The sequence below is a fragment of the Podarcis erhardii genome, assembly GCF_964252035.2.
Source record: "Podarcis erhardii genome assembly, chromosome: 1".
In the NCBI taxonomy this organism is placed as follows: domain Eukaryota; kingdom Metazoa; phylum Chordata; class Lepidosauria; order Squamata; family Lacertidae; genus Podarcis; species Podarcis erhardii.
Window position 1 is genome coordinate 90,786,715 of NC_138497.1, and position 22,129 is coordinate 90,808,843.

General features: G+C 42.9%; 1 protein-coding gene and 1 long non-coding RNA gene across 2 annotated transcripts in view; both read right to left on the minus strand.

Annotated features, from left to right (window-relative positions):
- The window catches only part of LOC309337183, a 642,870-nt gene that overhangs the window by 231,687 nt on the left and 389,054 nt on the right, over window positions 1-22,129 (minus strand). The window lies entirely within an intron of this gene.
- Window positions 1-22,129, minus strand: part of CNTNAP5 (contactin associated protein family member 5) — a 305,914-nt gene that overhangs the window by 222,396 nt on the left and 61,389 nt on the right. Inside the window, exon 2 of the mRNA XM_081852594.1 lies at window positions 9,731-9,841. Coding sequence (XP_081708720.1) covers window positions 9,731-9,841 — 111 coding nt within the window. The remainder of the gene's footprint in view (window positions 1-9,730; window positions 9,842-22,129) is intronic.

The following is a 22,129-nucleotide window of genomic DNA, read 5'->3' on the forward strand; positions in this document are numbered from 1 at the left end:
GGCACCTCTCAGAGGAGAGGCAGGCAATACAAGGATCCTGGAATCTTCTCCAGCTCAGATTAAAATTCAAGGCAAAGAATATCACTCAATTTCCCAGCCCTTTCAGCTCTCCCCAAAGCCACTTCTTTCTTCCTTTTGAGCGAGGCTTACTAGGCTGATATAGAGCCAGAGTTGGCTATAGAAATGAAGGAAGAAAAGAAATCTCATCTGTCCCTCCTTACTTAGAATGGTAAAGAAAAAGTGTTTTACAGTGGTACCTCAGGTTAAGTACTTAATTCATTCCGGAGATCTGTTCTTAACCTGAAACTGTTCTTAACCTGAAGCGCCACTTTAGCTAATGGGGCCTCCTGCTGCTGCTGCACCGTCAGAGCATGAAGCAAAGTTCTTAACCCAAGGTACTATTTCTGGGTTAGCGGAGTCTGTAACCTGAAGCGTTTGTAACCCGAGGTACCACTGTATATGTGTTGAATGTACGATATAACATTATGCCACCTGATAGCGATGTGGAGTCCTGTTTTTCTCTACCTGTTTTCCCTGTTTAAAGTTGCAATGCTTTAAACTGAAACGCTTCTTTACATGTCTAGATCCAGCCCTGGTCACAGGCCAGAAAATGAGGCTCCTGTAATTCAAGGGCTATCACTAATCTGAGCAAATCCAATGTAAGTGCACAGGGTGAAGGAAGAGAGGGAGATGGGGGTTGCCCGGTGAGTATATGATTGGAGCTGCTTCTCTGCTAAAACACAGCAACACTGTGGTCAGGGGTCAGCAACCTTTTTCAGCAGGTCCACCGTCCCTCAGACCTTGTGGGGACCAGACTATATTTTGAAAAAAGAAAATGAACAAATTCCTATGCTCTACAAATAACCCAGAAATGCATTTTAAATAAAAGCACACATTCTCCTCATGTAAAAACACCAGTCAGGCCCCACAAATAACCCAGAGATGCACTTTAAATAAATGGACACATTCTAGTCATGTAAAAACACACGGATTCCCAGACCGTCCACAGGCTGGATTGAGAAGGCGATTGGGCCGAATCTGGCCCATGAGCCTTAGTTTGCCTACCCATGCTCTAAACTCTCCATCCTTCTGCTCCCAGGTAGCTCCTAGCCACACACAGCACAAGGCCTCATCTTTAAAGCAAATATTACAGGTCTGGCAGAACGACATCAATTTCACCTGACTAAATCCCAAGCAAAGACTATGAGCTTGTTTCAGCCATGGCAAGTGAGGATGCAACTTTAGCTACTGGCACCTCAGTGCAGACATTTTTGTCAGTGCATCCTTGACACTCCCACTTGGACTTGACAGATGTCAGTCACATGGTGATTTCCTTACTCTCCTTTGAAATCAGACTGCTTTCTGTCATCTACATTCTAAGGGGGAGGGGGAATATGACCACTCATTGAGAACATAATATTCTAAAATTTCATCATATACTATCCATATGTAATGGAAGACTACTGAAGCAGTATTGTTTGCTATTTTTGAGTAGTATTATTTCATTGTCTCAGGCTGCAATCCAAAATACACTTTCTAGTAAGCCATATTGCACTTAGTGGGTTTTACTTCTAAGCAAGCATGTGTATGAGTGCATTGTCAATTATTTCAAAGCTTTTACTTGTTCTAAGCTACCTTGGGCAGGTGCTGACAATAAGCTGGCACAAGCACAAATTCACAAAGCTTTTGTTTGACAGAATTAATTGGGTATGGAGGCAGGAGTGCAGGTTTGTCATAAGATGCATTTTTGATTCATCCAGATCTCCTACAAGAAATTCTCAGCTCTGCAGAAGCAGCCTGAATGTGAGGTGTTGTATAAGGTGCCAAAGTAGATATTTCTCATTTTGCTGAACACAATACATGTATTTTACACAATTAACGCAAAGAAAGCTGAAGACAGGTTTGTATCTGTAATAAAGCCTCCTCTTCACCTCTCCTCACTATTTCATTCTCATGTTTTCTTTCTTCTTCTTCATTTGAAATAATAATAATAATAATGTATGTGCATATTTTGGAATGTTTAGAATGTGGTAATTTCTTTCCTGACATCTGTTCTACCATCCTCTTGTGACATCTATACTCCAGGGAGCATATGCTAGTCGCTGAGGGCCAGGAAAATGAAAGTTTATTCCTACAGCATCTGCAGAAGCACAGAGATGAAATAGGAACAGGTTAAAAACCCAGGCATAGGATTAAAGTGCACTGCAGATATATTTCAATGATATTACTCTGTTATTAATAGCATCTCAGCCAAATATGTGGTTTTATTGCATCTGTTTAGATTTCCCACCACTGCTGTCAGAAATATCCACACTGTCCCAGCATTCATGATAAAATTGAAAGAATAGGGTAGTGAATGGTGTTTCTTTCTAATTCAACAGTTTACAAAACAAAGCTATTGGGGTCTTCTCCTTCCACCCTTCCATTTGCCCACAATCCACTGACATTCCTGGGAAAGATGTATATCGTCACAAAGAAGAATTAAATTCCACTCAACAAGTGTGCTTTTTCACTACAGGCTGTGATAGGTGATGGAAAGGAAAAGATCTTTTATTTGAGTTGTGAGCCAAATATGCGATATTATGTGTGACCTTATATTCTCCAAGGCAACAACATGTAGTACAAGATAGGCCAAGAGAAAGAGACGTTTTCCAACTTTTTTTTCAGCTTAAACAAGAACAAACTATGTAAGACAAAGGTACAGATCACACACAAAAATGAATAAAATTTGTTGTATGGCAATTTAAGAAGAACTCAGTGTGAATGAACTAGCTGGGGCATGTGGGAATGCATATGTCTCAGTTGCATTTGAGAAACGGGAACTAGAACAATGTTTGCTTTAATTCACGAATATGCATGAATGAATTCCCCTTTATTTAAAGGTTCTGTTGAATTAGCACCCACTCTTCCTCTATAGACGTAATAAACTTCTATTGCAATGCTCTCACCTCTGACAAATGCAGCAGTGATAATTCTGGAAACCATTGTGCTGACTGCAGTGTAACACATCTCTTTTGACTCAAGTACAAATTCTGTCAAATTCTACCCAAAGCAAAATTCAAGGTGAACATGAGGATTTCTGCTTGGCACCCAAAGAAATGCCTCCCATTTTCATATCAGCAGTCTGGGGAAGGCTATATTCAGGCCAGAGGATTTGCCCTTTAAGGCTCCAAAGTCCTCTCAACTGGCTGAAGCCTAGAGAAGGTATGCATAAAAGAGGCATAAAAGGCTTCAGTCTGCTCCCAGCCTTTGTTGGAGACAGTTTCTCACCCGGCAACCTTGCCACTTTCCCTATGGTATCTGGCACAGGACCACAACACAGGACGCCATTTCTAACATGGATCACTGAGCACACATTGCTCCAAATGTAACCCCATCATAGATCTTTTTATAAAAGCATTATGACAATGGCAGTCTTACTTCCATCTCCTTTCCTAATCCAAACGCCAAATAATAATAGAGCAGATTGAAATCAACTCTGAAATTAATATGTACACTTCTCCCCACCACAAAAATAAATAAATAAACAAACAATCAAGAATTAGATAGACTATAGCAGAGATGGATACAAGGTTGACTCAATCCTTTTTGCCAACTAAGACAGGGGCCACTTTGCTGGCAGCCTCTACTTAACAGCAGCTGCTGCCGCTAAATTGCTCCAAGTCTCATGCAGCTTCACCAAGCTTGGGTTGAAATATAATAAACCTTCACTAAGTCTCATGCCATGAGTTTTGGCTTGGCAAGACTTGCTGAAGGCTTACACTAGGGCTCACTCCTTCAGTCTGTGGGTGGCTGCTACCTCATCTAGTGCTCCAGCTGCCACCGGGCCAAATGCCAGCATCCATGGAATGTCTGGCCAGGCAGCAGCCACATCTCTTTTGCTGAAGCCCAGTAGCTACCATACTTGAACCAGAAGAGAAAGTGATCCACCAGCAGCTCTACATAGCCTTGAGCCATGACTGGCAGGTGGCATGGAAATAGGAGCTCAGCCAAGGGTGCAGTCATTCTGCCAGAGATTATTTTATCCCATTCCTTGGATGAAAACAGAGACATTTCTCATTTCTTCCCTTCAACTGACCCTCCTCAACCCCCCACTTTTGTACACCCCCTCCTAAGCATTTCCTGTCAGAAGAAGGGCAATTGCTGCCACCACTATACCAACAGGACACAGCACACATGCCTTCCACTGTCCTGAGAAAACCCATTAATCTTCCATTCTATTCTATTCTATTCTATTCTATTCTATTCTATTCTATTCTATTCTATTCTATTCTTTGATAGATTTACAAAAAAGATAAATGCACACCAATAAATCAATTTCATTAAGGGGCAAGATTAGACACAGATGCACAAATAAATAATCAAGACTCTTGCACACCACTTTTCTCCCCCTTTCTTCCCACCCAGGATGACTGGCCCTGCCCTCTGCCTTCTCTCTCTGAGTCAGCAAGCCACACAGGCCTGGGCCTTGGCAGCCACAGCCTCTCCTCCTCCTCTCCCACTCTCCAGCAGTTGCTATCAGCTGCCCAAGGAAGGAGGCTGACAGACGCAGCCATGGAGAGACAATGGGATGCTGCCTTACAGCCACAGTTGTCATTGTTGAGGAGAAGCAGTGGCTCATCTTCCTTCCAAGCTCAGCTGTGGTGGCGCAGACAGGGGAAATAGGGACATTCCAAGATCAAATCAGCAGCCAGGATGTCTTTCATAATTCTAGGATGGTCCCTGGAAAATCAAGACACTTGGCAGCTACACTAAGGCAGGAGAAACCTCAAGATCACCATGCACTGTTCCTAATGCTCCCATCCCATGTCTCCTAGGCTCTGCTCTCAGCCATCTATTTGTGCTCAAGGATCTCCCTGGTCTTCACAGCGGTTACAGTGAATTTCTTTCTGCATCCCAGGCTTCTTCCCTTGCTCCATGGAGTTCCACGGTCCATTGAGTGATTCCCTTATTCCTCCAAAACCATCTTCCTGAGATATATGCCATCTCTCTCCCAGCTGTCACACCAGGCTGTTTAAATGGTCCAGCCTTCCTCTGCCCAAACTTCCTTCAGGCTCCACTGAAGTGTAATGTGGTGGCTAATATTCACCCACCAAAAGGGATGAGGCTTGACAGGAAGAGTCAGATTGAAGAAACAGAAACGCCAGAGAAAATTTGGTTGAAGCAAATTAGGCCTTGGGCCACATATGCCAAGGGTAACCTGCCTCAGGATTACAACATCTATTTAGGGTGCTAGGAGAAGGTAGGGGTCTTCTGAAGAGTGAAAATGAAAATATTGCATGTGAGGAGAAAATCATGATTAAATTTGGGAAATTAATGGTGTTAACTTGCCTAATTTTCTGATTATTCTCATTTGAATCTATTATATTTAGTAAATCTGAGCCAAACATTTCCTTTTTCATTCAATGCTTGCATCTTACATATAATTTTTAATTTTAAAGTCGCAGCAACAATTCCCCATTCTGAATAACAGCTATGAATACTTTTTAATTTATTTTTTTTAAAAAATGAGACTTTTAAAAATGCCAATCTTCAAAAGTCAAATAAAACACAGTAGCACTAAGCCAAGTTTGACACCTGCAAATTAAGATGACGATTCAAAGGTATTTACTGAGAAACTGCAGATAGAGCTGGGCTTCTAAGTTGTTCTCTTACTTTGTTATTTCTTTTTGTTTTCTTGCACAGAAGCTCCCCTGTTGCACCTCATAAGCATGGAAGGATGCCATTTTAAAAAGAAAAATTAAAGGCCCACCTGCACAAGAAAACCCCTTGCAGAAGCATAATGAGGCTTGTTTAGGCAGACTCCCCTGAGTATTAATTATTATTTCCTTGAACAACTCAGGTCTGTAAACTTCTTAAAATGCAACCATTCATTATTTATTCAAAAGCTGATATTGTGTTGTGTGGGGCAGTGCAAATTTGGCTAATAAACTTTCTGCTAATCCAGAAGTAGGTCAGACTTGATTTATCTTTATGAATATCCACACACACACCCCCATATACATACACACACACACACCATTCTACTTAAATCTTTTCCTGTTTTTCTCTGGGCTGCTGCTAAATGGCTACAAGTATCCAGAAATTTGACATTATAATTCATGTTTGTAGTGCTGAGCAGGACATGTCTCTAGAAAGTTGACCAACTCAGAATGAAATCTGCTGCTTGGAACTTGACCATTTTTGCTCCAAATCATTGCACTATGTTGTGCAACTTTGCCTACAACCACGGAGGTGAGTCAGTGATAGAACTGGTTTGTCCCAACAGTTACAGACAAGGGTGAAAGGAGGGCAGTGTGAGTCTTCTGCCCTCCAAGATTTCAACTGCTGGCATAGGAATACACCGCTGGCTGACTTTAGCAAGGCAACCTTATTCCCATGATGCAAGCTCAGTCATGAATCCATTGGTTTAACATCTGACAGATGGTGTGAGAACTGAGGTGGCACCAGAGGTCTCAGAGCCCTTCACCCTCCTTAACATCCACAATCTTCATTAGATTGTCTTCCAGTGATCACCAAGCTGTTCAACAACACTATTATGAATTACTAGGGACACTGTTGTGGAATGCCCTTCCAGAGATGGTCAAGTGGTATGTTTTCTTTCTTGCATTTTTAAAATAAAATATTTGCGACTTCCCACCAGCCTTCCCCCCCACCCCCAGATGATTGTTTGCATCCTCTGATAAACCTATCAGAGACCTGTAAAGGCTTAACAATGTGATGCTGTCTTGAATGCTGCCTGTGATGTTCTGAAGAGCTCCATGTTTTGTTTAGTTAAAGTGGAGGAACATAGGTGGGTATTTTTATAGTACAGTACCTTAAATGAGACTTTTAACACTTTTTAAAAAAAATCCTCCACTTTTACATTAACAAAAAAAAAAAAAAAAAACCACAATCCAGAGTTCCACAAGTAATATTTTCAACAGCCTTGCTTCTTGCAAAGCCTATGGATCCAAAGAACCATAGAGATATTATATAAGAAACATTGATCTGTATTGGCACAGAAAGAGTGTGGGACCTAATCAGACTGGGGACCCCACACAGAGGCGATGCCCACTCCTAGTACTTGGTGGCATGCTGCCTCTGAATATGGAAGACACCCAAAAGAACTGATGATGAGGCATGCAAATGAATGCAGGTCATTGTGTTTCATACCCAACACTATAAAATAGCATAGAAACATACAATACAACCAAGAGCAATTTGCCTTCCTGGCCACTTTGATCTGAGCTAAGCAGGAACAGAGTGAGAACCTTGATCATGTGACCATTGCAGATCAAAGCTACATGGCAAATGTCAGTCATGGGAAACTTTATCTGTTAGTACTACAGTGGTAAAAGGTAAAGGTAAAGGTACCCCTGCCCGTACGGGCCAGTCTTGACAGACTCTAGGGTTGTGCGCTCATCTCTCTCTATAGGCCGGGGGCCAGCGCTGTCCGCAGACACTTCCGGGTCACGTGGCCAGCATGACAAGCTGCATCTGGCGAGCCAGCGCAGCACACGGAAACACCGTTTACCTTCCCGCTAGTAAGCGGTCCCTATTTATCTACTTGCACCTGGGGGTGCTTTCGAACTGCTAGGTTGGCAGGTGCTGGGACCGAGCAACGGGAGCGCACCCCACCGCGGGGATTCGAACCGCCAACCTGACGATTGGCAAGTCCTAGCCGCTGAGGTTTTACCCACAGCGCCACCCGCATCCCTATAGTACTACCGTGGTACCTCAGGTTAAATACTTGATTCGTTCCGGAGGTCCGTTCTTAACCTGAAACTATTCTTAATCTGAAGCACCACTTTAGCTAATGGGGCCTCCTGCTGCCGCCGGAGCACAATTTCTGTTCTCATCCTGAAGCAAAGTACTTAACCCGAGGTACTATTTCTGGGTTAGTGGAGTCTGTAACCTGAAGCGTATGTAACCTGAAACGTATGTAACCCGAGGCACCACTGTACTAGACTTGACTTCTTTGTAGTTATTGTTATCAACAAGTTTAAAAATCACAGCCTGAAGCCATCTATATATCAAGATAAGCATGAAAGAATATACATTAAGTACAAGTTATTTTTTTAAAAAAACCCACACACAAAAAACATATTCAGATGTATTGTTAATGATTGGGTCACATCTCAAGCAAAAGATTGTTAAGCAAAACATATCTTCAGTGGGCACCTAAATGCAATTATGCCATGTGCGTGTTTAATTTGGGTTAGTAATTGATTCCAGAGGCCTGGAGCTGCAAAACTGAAAACCCGGTTTCTAGTACAAACTAAGCATGCCTCTGGGGCATGTGGTACCTTCAGCAGTGTTCCATCTGAGAAGTGCAGTTGCCTAGGAGGTATACATGGGTGAGGCAGTCCTGTAGATAGCAGTGTTGCCTCAGTTTGTTACAGCACCTTTCAATTTGCTGATTGCAGCTACAGTTCAGAATCAACTCAGACTCTTTCCAGTACAAGAAAAAGACAGCCTGCTGTCTCCAGCTAAATATGCAACAGGTTTGGAACAATTTTGTGATGTCTGGAAATTGTGTGCCTCTTACTGGGAGCATCTACTTAATGGGCCCAGTGAAGTCAAATAACAAATAATTTAGGGCATCAATAAAAACAACTTAAGGTTCCAGAAAATTAGCTGTGGTTTGTCACAACATGGGCTTTGCAAACTCACTAAGCACAGAGAAAACATGGATGGCAACTGGGCGAGCAGGTGTGGGTGGCCACTCCATACTCTGGATCACTATTTTGACATGCTTGCCAGCTGGTAAGTGAATGCAGAGCATGAAATCAGACTTGGAGCAATCCAATGTTGGATTACACTCAGCTGATACTGGCTGAGAGAAGATGGCCCTTTTCCCATCAAATAAGCACAGAACCACAACTCAATTCATTTCCCTAGAGCTTAGGTTGTCACTCCAATATCCAGGCTCCATCAAATAGTTCCTCTGTGTCCATCCAGGCATAATGCCTCTAGATAGTCTTCAGCCAACCTGCAGCAATCTTTGGCTGTATGTTGAAGCCCTGAAAATCGACTCTTATTTTTAATATTTAGCATGCATTTAATGGCAATGTTATATAGAAGCCAAAGGTGCTTAGTTCCACCAGGCAAAGGGCCAATAAAGGAATGACTTTGGAGGAGTTCAAAATAAAAATGAACAGGAATAGCCCTATGGCTTTGAGGATGTCCTTTTACACAGCCACCTAGAAATGTGGACTGAATCCTTAAGGTTGCTTCGGTCGCATCAGAGCTGATGCAATACATCTCTTTCTCATATTACTCTGTCTCTAGCACTCCTTCACCAATGTCAGGTCTTAAATCATGTGGGACAAGTCTGAGACTTGGCTCTTCCTTGCTAGCATTAGCGAAGCTCCCAGGAGGGAAGTGCCTGTGTTGCTGACCTGCGGCAGTGTGGGAAGGAAACCCACAGAGGGAATGTTAGGCCAGGCTCTAGGAATCCCAGATTATCCTTTTCTCCCACTTGTGTGCAACTGAATGCTAAAAGGGAGCAGACTTCTCCTATAACTGCTAAATGCTATGCTTTCCTCCAAAGAAGTGCAAAGGAGTTCAGATCACTTCCATGCATGAGCATCTGCCACTTCCCACTATAATTTCCTAAGTTGCCTTGAAGTCGTGCTACCTGTGGAATATTAAGGGAGGCTTCTGCACAGGCTGACTGAAGGCTCTACACAGAGCAGCTCCAATGAATTATGCATCACAGCAATATTATGACTGTCAGTGATCTTACCATCCCGTCTGATGAGCTTTGCAAAGATGGGGCTGTGACTGCTGGAGAGCTCAGAGGAGCTGTCAAAGGATGTCGCAGGTAACGAGAATACCAGTGGCTCCTCACAATTATCTACAGAACAAGAGAAAGTATAGCAGGCATCAAATATAAAAGTAGTGCACCTTTAGCCTATCAGGGTTTCCCTCCCACTTTCAGTCTCTTTCTTTCTTTCCCTTGCAAAGCTGTCTGGCCACCATTAATGAGCTGCCCCTAGAAGAGAAGATGCTGTTGATGACACATTTGTGAATAAGAGCATAAAGAGGCTGCATTTATATTTTATGCTGTTCACATGAGCTTTCAACAGTTCTTGTGGTAGCTCATGAAAGCCAGTGATGGGCTGTATCGACACTCCCCACACCCTTGGTACAAACCTGGATGCTTGCAATTATTTCAGAAGGTTGTATCATGGGTAAGGCATTGGATCTAGCCAGTGGGCTGGATCCCTCCCTCTCCCACCCTCCACAGGTTAACTTTGACAGGTTAACTTTGGCAGTCATAATGACATCGGGTGATTGACATCTGCCGAAGTTCAACTGAAGAGAACTTGCTGCAGCTTTATTTGAAGGTGCAGTCCCAGTGCCAATCAGCAAATTGAAGATAGGAGTGTGCCTTCAAAGAGACTTACTCCATCAGCACAGAGCAGTTTTTCGTTGGAGTGGCTTGTTAGAATGGAGGGAAAAGGCTCCATTTTAGCAAGTGGTTTCAATTCAAAACACTGTATCCACAATGCTGTGTCTGGAAGGCTGGGCACCACTTTGTGCAACCAGGATGAGTATACTATGCCAAATAGCATGGCATGCCTTTCCAAGTGGATGGAGCCTTCTGCAAGTCTTGTTCCAGCACTCACAACCTCTTCAGAAGCACATCTGCTGAAGCGTCTACAGACAGCTGCCTCACTGCATAAGTAAGGACAGGTAAAGAAGAGGACAGAATTCACAGCAAAATAATGTTTATATTAGGCCTCCAACCAGTCTTCATAATTCATATGCAAGATTCTGAGTTGGGCAAAACTCTTTCTCAGGACGAGCCCAGTGCTAAGTCCTTGTTTTAAGATGGCAAAGAGAGAAACTCTTTCAGACTTAATTAGTGTATGCCACAAGTTGTACAGGTCTTCTCCACAGTATATGAGGCCCAAATATGCATCAAGAACCAAATAATTTAATTTTATTTTGTAGAGAGTGTGCATTTTAGAATGTTAGTCATGTTGTGTGGGGGTTTTTTCTTAATGATTGACTTAAACCATGAAATTTCTATTGCTCCTATAAGATAATGAGAATATTGGATAATTTGGTCTAAAAACATCCTCCTCACTGAGCCACAGATTTCCATATACTTTTGAACCCAAAATGCAAATGAAGCTAGTGACAAAAAAATAAAAATGCTTTGCTCATTTCCTATTCTACTGCATGCCTACTGTCCTAGTTAGTATATACAGCCGTGAATTTCACTCAAGCATAAACCCACAGATATTCACTGAATCTCCCTTGGAGGGAAACTTGAGTATATAATTAGTGGGGAAATCCTGCAGGTTAGCAAAATCTCAGACTTCACAAGCATCTTCCAGCTCTTATAAATATGGCTAAATACATTTTAAAATGTGTTAATGCTACATTAAGGTTAGGAGAGTCAAGGAATGGAAAGCTTCAGGCTCTCACAATAACATTAATTCACTGCATATTTTAAATTAAAATGTAAAACAGAGTAACTGGGGTGTTTTTTTCCAGGGATAGATCTCCTGAGTTGTGCTGAGCAATCTTCCAAAAGGTAATCCTTCTCTCTGAAGACCACTAATCCATAAATAGATTATAAATGCTGGACCTTTGCACACACATCTATGAGTAACCTGGAAAAACCAGGACACTTTAAGCAGGAGAAATGGGGCTGGTTCAAGGCAGTGAATCAACAGTAGCTTTCCCTTACTGTGATTCTTACAAAATGAGCCCTTTGCATGGGCTTTCACAAAATTATGCCAGAAGCTAGTTCCAGAATTTACAAAGATGTCAGATGCTCAAAAGTGGCATTCTTTATCTTACTTCTAGAATTTGAATTCACTTGCAGTTCTAACATTTATAACCACAGCATATGTTTCAAGGAATACAGCAGCTTTTACTATTACAACTTATTCAGCATTGTCCTCACCCCCTCCAAGATGGTGCCCTGCACACTGACAAGCCTGTAAAACTGGTGCTCAGCATAAATAGAGTCTTCCCTGCCTAGTAAGTCTTCTCCTTTGAACATTTTGGAAATGTCTCCTTCTGCTGGTGCTGGTCCCTTGCTAACAAAATATGAGCCCACCTCTTTGGGGGGTTTTGTGTGTGTGTGTGTGTGTGTGTGTGTGTGTTTAAATAAATACTTTCAACTTCATTTGCTAAACTGGTACACTCCCAGAATCTAATAAATACTTGTTTTGATTTTATTTATTTAAATATTTATAAATCACACTTTCATAGAAAATTTAACAAAGTGCTGCACAACATGAAAGCATAATACATCCCTCTATATCTATAATAAAAATGTAACTATGTCATCACACTGCAGTTCTCTTAGCCACAGACAAGTGGTGCTGTGAACAACAGTGTGTTAAGGGGCAGTGGATAAGCAGCCCAGACAAACCATGGGATAACCAAAATAGGCTGCACCAAACCCCAAGCTCTACTGGCTCCTCTGCCGGCCAGCTTGGGGGCCCATGCCTCAGGATCCAGAACCTCAGACCGGTTAGAACAACTAGTGGTCAAATTCCGCCTCCCTGGCCAGCTTAGGGAATTGCTGCTTCTGCTGCCTCCCACCCCTGTTCTAAGGGGTTAGTATGAGGGGAGTGGGAGTTGAATAGGGGTGGGGGTGGGGAGAATTTGATGGGGGAGGGAGGGAACATGAATACCTTCTCAATAAAACTGGATAGCAAAAAGAAAAAGTTCCAAAGGACTGTTTCAAAAGTACAGTTCTGCAAAGAAAGCAGGGGTGACTGCTAGCTGACTTCTATTGGCAAGGAATTTCACAGCGCATGGCCTGCCACACTCAAGGTTCAGTTCCTGGTGAAAGGTGACTGAACTTGAGGGAAATGAGGGGACCAGAAGTGCCCCATCTCAGTGGGTGAGGTGAAGCATAAGAAATCAAAAAGTCATTGAAATACTTTGGGCCCAAGTTGCTTTGGGCTTTGTGGATTAACACAAGAATCTGAAAAATGGTCTACCTCAAATCAGCAAGGAGTGCAGTTCTCTCAACAAAGAAGTAACATGTTGCCACTACCCTGCTTCTGTAAGCAATCTGGCCACTGCATTCTACACTAGTTGCAGATAGGGCATCCCCACATAAAGTGTTTTTTTGACCCATGTTCATGCATTTGTCTTACATGACTTTACATAGGTATGTTGCACAAATAGCATACTCAAGCATAAGAAGAAAGGACTTAAAATAATACCAGTGAATAGTCAAAATGGTTTCACTTAAAGGTTTATTCTAGGGAAAAGAAACATGCTGGGATTGTTAAAATTTATGATTACCTAAGCACCAGCACAAGGAAGTAAGTGCTGCACATCCTTAATCTCAAAGAAAGTGGCATATTCCTGAGGGGAATGAGTTATGAAATATTCAGCTTAGAATGCAAATATTCAGCTTAGAATGGACCTCACAACAAAATGTTAGATCGAATATCTGGTGTATGTGTCTTTACAGAGCATCAGTCTGTGGGGACTGGTGGGGGGGGAATCACAAGCATCAAAGCTACAACCCTTTCTTCCAAACACATACGTTACAAAGACATAGCACAGCTGTAATGCTCACCACCTGGGTGCTGAAAAAGCTACCCTCAATACTCCATTGTTTGGGCAATAGAAGAGAATCCCAGGTTCTTGTAAATTCATAAAATACAATCATTATCTCAGTAATCTTTACAAAAATGCTAGAAAGTGGGCCGTATTATATTTCAAGGAGGGGTTCAGTCAGAGACAGAGACACCTGCTTCAGTACTCCTCAGGAATTCATAGCAAAGCAGAGAGCTGGGTAGCAGTTAGAATGTTGGGCTAGGACTTGAAAGACCCAGGTTGAAATCCTAACATTGCCATGACATTCACTGGATTATCTTTGACCAGTCATTTTCTTTTAGCCCACCCTACCTCACAGGGTTGTTATGAGGCTAAAATGAGGAGGGGGTGAACCATGTGTGCTGCCTTTATCTTATTGGAAGAAAGGTGGGAAATTAAATGTAATAAATCAATAATTGAAAAATCAAACCAAGGTGGTCACAGTGCAGCCTGTCATCTAGTACACTTTGCTGGCTCTCAGAATATACTTATTTTGGTGAGTTGCCACCACAGCTTCTCAGTTGTCACAATTGGTTTCTCCACGATGAAGTAGTCAGAACTAGGAAATCAATTATTTTTCACTGTCAAGGACCCAGAAACTCAGCAGTGGAATGTATGTGAATTCCCCACCAGCATGAATAAAGAGCTTACATCCTATGATTCTTCTGAAGGGATCGGGTAATATTCTGGAGTCATGATTTTTGCAACTTATACATGACTTTGAAGCCTATCCTTTGTCATTTATTAAGACTCATCTCCTTAATACTGTGTAGGCTATTCTTCAAATTCCTTAAGTAAATATGGAACACGGCTCAAATAATAAATTGATTCATTTCTAATGAGAGAATCTTAAAAATCCTAGATAGAAAGTGTTTCCCCTTTAAGTCAGATGAATATTGACAACTAACTAATGAAAAAGGGGTGCTGAACCAATCACAACCAAGAGAAGCAGAAGCAAACACCATATAATCTGCAAAAATAAAGGAAATTGATGCCACTATGGATGAAGAAACAGACAGTGCAGCTAGCTGGCTTTCATTATTGACTCTTCTGGATTCTGGCTTCCAATGTATCATTTTATTCATTGTTAAAATCCCAGTAAATTTTGCACATAATGTTGTGATCATGCGGCATGCATAGCTTTGATTGAAACTGTAAATTGTTTCCATATAGTAGGCAAGATTCATATTTTTATTTTATTTTAGGTGAGATAAAATCCCTCTTAGCATTGCATGCTTAATGCCCCACTTTGTTTTAAAGACATAAATGTTGCATTTTTCTACAATGCTTTCAACATTACTTAGGAGTGTGATAACTCCCACTTTTAGCATCAATGGTTTCCTACCTTCACTACCAGCAATTTGAATTTACTAGCAAGAGAAATAATACATTGCAGCTGGAAACTGACCTAGTACTCTTTGTAGAGCAATCAGGAGGCACTTACTGATAAATAGCATTCTGTTCTTCCTGCTGCAATGCAATAAACCTTCAGTTATTAACTAGTTAACTTTCTTTGCAATGGCTTCTACTGATGGGAATGGTCATGGCTTAGTGGCAAGGCACAGGTTTTACATGCAAAGGGTCCAAAATTCTGGCATTCCCAGATAGGGCTGGGAAATACTCCTGTTTGCAACCCTAGGTATCTCTGCAAGTCAGGGCTCATTCACACTGAACTTTTGTCCTGTGCTGTCTAGGCACAGGTCCACATTTTAAAGCTCCATGTTTGAGTGGTTTTGGGGTCCCCCACACTGCTTTCTCCAGGAAAAGCCAGTCTTTACAGCAAACAGCACTTCAGGATTTCTGAAGATTGCATTTGCTCCTATTCAGTGGTAGAGAGTGGGTTTTTTGCAGGGAAAGTGGGGTGTGTTTGTGTTGGGAAAAGGAGCTTTGCCTAGAAATGCAGAGCAAAGATGTGGCGATCACACAGGGCCCCCGGACGTTTCACGGTCTATTGACCCTGTGCCACCACTGTGGTTGCTTTCTTCGCTGCCACCACCCCGCTTCTCACTGGGACACACGGAGTCCAGACAGTTGTTAACATAAACAAATAATCAAGTTTATTTTTAAGTGCAAGAATAAGCGTATGGTTTCGGTTTATTTTTCTCTTGTCAGTTTCTTAAAACTTAGTTCCTACAACTTCAAACTGAATTAATCCCAACTAGCTATGTAACTCCCTAACAATTCCTCTCACTCTCTCACAATACAGCTCAACCAACCCACTGCGTATTCCACCCTCTTTCTTCTTCAGCACCCAAGCCTCAACTCCCCACTGACAAAACTCAACTCCCAACTCCCAAACCTCAACTGTCTATTCAAAACCTCCCACTCTATCTTTTACTCCCCCCTTGCATTCTCACTGACCAATCTCATCACACCCATTTTAACCCTTTCCTTGACACATCCTAGGGGCAAACGCCACAAAAGGTAAGTGTGGATGAGACCTCTGTGTATGCAAGAACATAGGAAGAGTTTGCTGGATCAGGCCAATAGCCCATTTAGTTCAGCATCCTGTGGCCTACCAGATGTTTGTGGGAAACCATCAAGCAGCACTTGAGCACAAGAACACTATTCCCTCCTGTGGTTTCCTGTTAAGTCCGCTCACCTTCAATGGTAGACGGTGTTGCGGCCAGGCCACAGCTGCGCCCGTGATCCAGCAAATGGCTGGGTCGGATGGCCTGCCTGCTAGTGATTGGCCAATACTGGAAAGTTTAGGGTGAGGGTTCCCTTGGGAGTGGGGCAGGCCCAACTGGCCAATGGGCACCTCTTGGGCTTGCTCCCAGGGGGACTAAATTGTGGCCTGTCTGGTCTCTCCTCCCTAGCCTTTTTCATCAACAGTGGTACCTCTGGTTATGAACTTAATTCATTCCAGAGGTTTGTTCTTAACCTGAAACCGTTCTTAACCTGAGGTACTGTTGAGACATTGAATTTGTGCAGTTTTTGGAGTAGACAATTAGTGGGATGACAAGAAGCCAAGTTAAACAGAATACGTGAGAAAGTCTGCTTGGAGACAGGGAAGCCTAGCAACAGGTGGTGATTGGCTAAGTTCTTCCTTATAAGCAGTATGACACAGCAGTTTTGTTGTTGGAGTGTTGAGTTTGGAGTAAGAGTGTGAATCTCGTCTGTGTATATAGTAACTTGTACAAAGCTGTACTCTGTCGTATATAATAAAGCTAACTAAAATCAAGTTACTCATCAGCAAGTTTTGTTCCTGTTCATCATCCTGGAATTCGCTGATTTGGCAGCTGGTAGCAGGAGTTATGGTTGAGATCCATCAACAGGTACCACTTTAGCTAATGGGGTCTCCTGCTGACGCCACGCTGCCAGTGTGCGATTTCTGTTCTCATCCTGAGGCAAAGTTCTTAACCCGAGGTACTACTTCCGGATTAGCGGAGTCTGTAACCCAAAGTGTTTGTAACCCGAGGAGTTTGTAACTCGAGGTACCACTGTATAACCAATAAAGTTGTGGCTTATTTGAACCCATAAATCTATATGTTGTTGTCTTGTCTGGTTATTTCACTCCCTAGGGAATTGTGTGGTTATGGGGTCTTGGTGCGCAACTGGTATTCAGACACATTTGTGCCACCAGCTGCAGAGGCAGAGCATAGGATCATGGCCAGTAGCCATCGATAGCCCTCTCTTCCACAAACTTATCTAATGCTCTTTTAAAGCCATCTAAGTTGGTGGCCATTGCTGCCTCCTATGGGAGCAAGTTCCACAGTTATCTATGCACTACATTAAAAAGTACTTATGTATCCTGAACAACATTGAGACAACATTGAGCTAGATGGACCAACAATCTGACTTGGTATGAATTAGCTTCATATCTTTTAGACTTTGACGTATGAATGTAACTCAGCTGACCCACTTATTTCTACAGCATCTCATGTACTCTTCTTTTGTCTGTGCTTTCTTATTATGCACAAAAAGTGCAATCCATATGTATGAGCAAGCCTGGCAGAGCTAAAAAATAAAATAAAAAGTCTAATTAAAAAGCTTGCCTTATTTTTATTGATGAAGTGTTCTTCGCATCAGGCATAATAGTCAGATAATGGATCATCACTCAGGATGAGGGATTGATAAATCAGGAGATGGATATATTCACTTGCAGACTAGAGATGATGGTTTGAAACTTATGAAAGAAAAAAGGGGGAAGCATGTAGGAACTACAGATTATAAATGGGAGTTGGAATAAATATTCCAAGTAAGGTTTCATTTTTATACAAACTAGGATGATTGCATGAAGTAATTCTCATGCACTGAAGAGCATTTAAGTCCTCATTTATTGTGAGTGATATTTAAATAACAGCTAGAGATGTATGACTCCACACATCTTTGAGACATTTTACTAATCTTATTGCAACCACTTTAACTTCCCTCCAAAGTCTTACACATTTTATTTTGTCTAAACAGGATTTTTAAACATGCCTCAGATTTCACTTTAGACAAAAATCAATAGTATATTTGATTAGCACAAACATAAATTTCATGGCTGTTACAACTACCTGCAATCTTTTATATATACTATTAGTGCACTCATCTTCTTAGTGTGGATCCTTGTGGAATCCAAGGTGCCATCCATGCACAAGAGGGAGGCACGAGCAGGCACCCCAAGCTTTGTAGAAGCACAAAAATAGTAAAAACAACCTAGTAACCCTAAAGTGGAGACACACACACACACACACCTCACAAAAACCAAACTCAATGAAGACTGAGCTTTAAGATTCCTGCTCCATGATTGCAGTCATGAGATTGTTGTCTATCACATGACGGTGTATGTTTTCATTCCTGTGGGAAGTGACGGAGACAGGATGTTTGTGTTACTGTGTTCCGTGAAGAGGGACTATTGTTCTTTCTCTTTGCTGCCTGATGAGAAAGAGGAAGGAGCTAAGTAAGAGTGCTCCAAGTGTTTTATATGTAAATAAAAGTAGATTAGCCAAATACTGAGCTACTGAGTTCTGTTACGCGGACTGCGAAAACTCTGCAGATCCCTAAGTGTGCTGACGTCTCCAAGGCATCAGTCGCTGTGATGTTCAGGCAGAAGAAAGCTTTTGAAGCTCCTGAATGATCGACCAGGAGGTAGAGAACATGCCAGTCGGGCATGTGTCTCTACTAGGGTCCTACTCGAGAGTAGGATGGCTCATTGGGCTGGATATCTGTTGGAGGAGGAGAACAGAAAACTAGGTAGGAGGTTGATTGAAATGGGAGGACCTGACAATTGCAGTTCTCACAGTTTCTCACTTTCCCAATCTGTGGAAGGAATTACCGTATTTTTCGCCCCATAGGACGCACCAAGTTTTTTTGGGGGGAAATAAAGAAAAAAAATTATTTCCCCCCCAGGCGCTTGTGGGGCCGGCAGCGGGGAGAAGCGCTCTTCTCCCCGCCGCCCGCCTGCAGATCAGGTCCGGGGACAGCGGGAGGACGCTGCGCTTCCCAGCTGTCCCCGGAGCTTGTGGGGCAGGCAGCGGGGAGAAGTGCTCTTCTCCCCACCGCCCGCCTGCAGATCAGGTCCGGGGACAGCGGAAGGACGCGCTGCGCCTCCCAGCTGTCCCCGGAGCTTGCGGGGCTGGCAGCAGAGAGAAGCGCTTTTCTCCCCGCCGCCCGCCTGCAGATCAGGTCCGGGGATAGCGGGAGGGCGCGCTGCGCCTCCCAGCTGTCCCTGGAGCTTGCGGGGCAGACAGCGGGGAGAAGCGCTCTTCTCCCCGCCGCCCGCCTGCAGATCAGGTCCGGGGACAGCGGGAGTAAACCCAGTAGAGTTCACTTGCCTTCAAGTGCCCTCACAGCATTGCAGTTTTAGTCTATGTATACTTACTAAATCCTTGCCAATTCTCCTGATTTTTATAGCTTGTTAGAACTGCAAGATTTGAGTGGGTTTCTGGTTTCAGGATTGCACACTTTTACTGCAGAATTTATGTCTCCACCTATATAAAATACTTCTCTTTTTATCTCCTGGAAACTAGTTTCCATTTCTTCCCATGCCCCACAGTTCATCCATACTGACAGAAAGTAACAACATTCTGTTCAGTCAGAATATATATCAAAATGAGTGAAGTGGAGAACGCATTCAAATAATTGAAAAAGGTATTTGGAAGTGGCCCAGAATGTGCACACCTCACTGCCAATTGTGCAGCACCCCTCTTGAATGAGACTGTGATCTAGGAGCTCATTTGCCAGCCATCATCTCTGCAGAGAACACAGGCCATCTTTGCATAAGAAAGAGACTTCATTACAGCCTGGCAGCATTTAGTTCTCATGGAACAGCAATGGCAGCAGACTGCAACTGGCAAGGGACCTAAGTGACTCAGTCTTAGAAACACATGACAGCCCTTGTCACAGAGAGGAAGGAAACGTCCCTGGTTTTTCAAGACAGAAAAGGAAACTTGGATTTAGTTTCTGTCTGTAACAGGATCTTTTTTGCTGCCATCAATGATCTTTGCATTATGAAAGATTCTGACATTCTCCAAATTACACACTGAGCAGTGCCTTCGGGCAGCATGAATCCAAACTCCTCAGCCTCCTCTCAGCCTCTCCTAAAACATCCAGTCAAAGGAAGCACACACACACACACACACTATACTTGTCTTCCATTATGGAGTTCTACTGTTATAAGGAGTTTCCCACTCTGACCCTGGACAGATCCAGATCTAGTTAGATTCAGCAAAGTTCTTGCATCACGTGTTTTTGGATGGGCCCTGGTAAAATCAAGTCAGCAGTTGTCATCAGTCAAACTGGCACACGTTGTCCCATAATTCTCCTACTGTCATGCTACCAGGCCAAGTTTAAGGTCATTGACATATAATGCTCTGAACTCCTTGGAACCAGGTTACCTCCAGGAACACCTTGGGAGAGCCATTCGTACTACTGCTGTATGCTTGTCATATGTCTACTGAGATGAGGGCCCACTAAGCGTGGCACTGCCTGTTCTTTGGAAGGCACTCCTAATGAACATCAGGCAAACACATACAATATTGGCATTGAGGCACCATCTTCCTCTGTCCTCTGTTCACCCAAGCTTTCACTGATTAGTGATCCAGCTAAGTTGATATATTAAGCTCATTTAATGATTTGTGATGCTTTTTGCTCTTCTTTTATGAATGCAGTTTTATCTTTGATTTTATGCTGTTGATCACTACGACTTTTTCTTAATGTTAGTGGTATAGGGTTTTTTTGTTTTGTTTTTTATAAATATAAAGATTCTGCTAAAGTTGCAACTGCATCAGTGTTTGGTGAATTAAAACTCTGTGCCTGTAACCTTGGGCAGAACTAGATAGCATTCCTTCTGACTTCAGCAATTCTTTGAATTATGACCAGCAGTGCTGTGTGGCAGCTTCTGTGGGGTCTGGACAGGAAGCACCAGAGGCAGAATACCAGGAAGGCAGATTGGTGCCATCATCAGGACAAGATCACATGTTCTCCCTTTGCACAGTGCTGAAGCAGGCCCTAACTGCCTTTGGTTGGCACCCTATAGGTAAAGGGTAAAGGGACCCCTGACCATTAGGTCCAGTCGTGACCGACTCTGGGGTTGCAGTGCTCATCTCACTTTATTGGCCGAGGGAGCCAGTGTACAGCTTCTGGGTCATGTGGCCAGCATGACTAAGCCGCTTCTGGCGAACCAGAGCAGTGCACAGAAACGCCGTTTACCTTCCCGCCGCAGTGGTACTTATTTATCTACTTGCACTTTGTCGTGCTTTCGAACTGCTAGGTTGGCAGGAGCAGGGACCGAGCAATGGGAGCTCACTCCGTCGCGGGGATTCGAACCGCCGACCTTCTGATTGTCAAGTCCTAGGCTCTGTGGTTTAACCCACAGTACCACCCGTGTCCCTGGCACCATATAGCTTCAGACTATTAGCTCTAACTCACACCACTTCTGCACAACCTGTACAACTTGATGCATATCTGTTGTACTGGAAAATAGCAGAATCAGAGAAGTAATGTTTGCATATACAAGTAGGGGAAAGAGAGAGAAGCCCCGCTTGGTTTTAGGAAAAATTTGGTATGCCCAAGGATCAAATATTGTCCAGATTAAGCCATTTTTTGAGACTGGAATGCTTACGCCAGATGCCATTAGCAAGCTGTCAGTGCTACATTAGTCCCTTTATTTAATTGTACAGTGCCAGCTCTGATACTAGGGGAGCTAGGGAAGAATCCAGCCAACAAAGTGAAGAAAACAAAAACAAGCCAATGGATGAATTCTCTCTGCTTAGCATGTCATTTGAGGTGTCAAGCTGGAAGTCACATCTAAACATGGTTAGATGTGAAAAAAGTTGGGATAAATAGGATGTGTGAGTGCCAAGTGCACCCTGTTTAAGGCAAGAGCCATAGCTTAGCAGGACAACACACATTCTGCAAGCAAAAGAATTGACCAAGCCTTGATCTGTGGCGTCTCTAGGGTGAGAGGGGAAAAACTTAGGTATGAAAGCCTGGAGAGTTCATGGTTTGAACTGGTATGAGGCAACTTCCAATGTTTATGTTCTTATGGCAATGTCCAAATGAAACCTTACACATACCTTCCACCAGAAAAAGGACCATCTGTCCTCAGGTTGGGATTAAAATAGCTAATGGT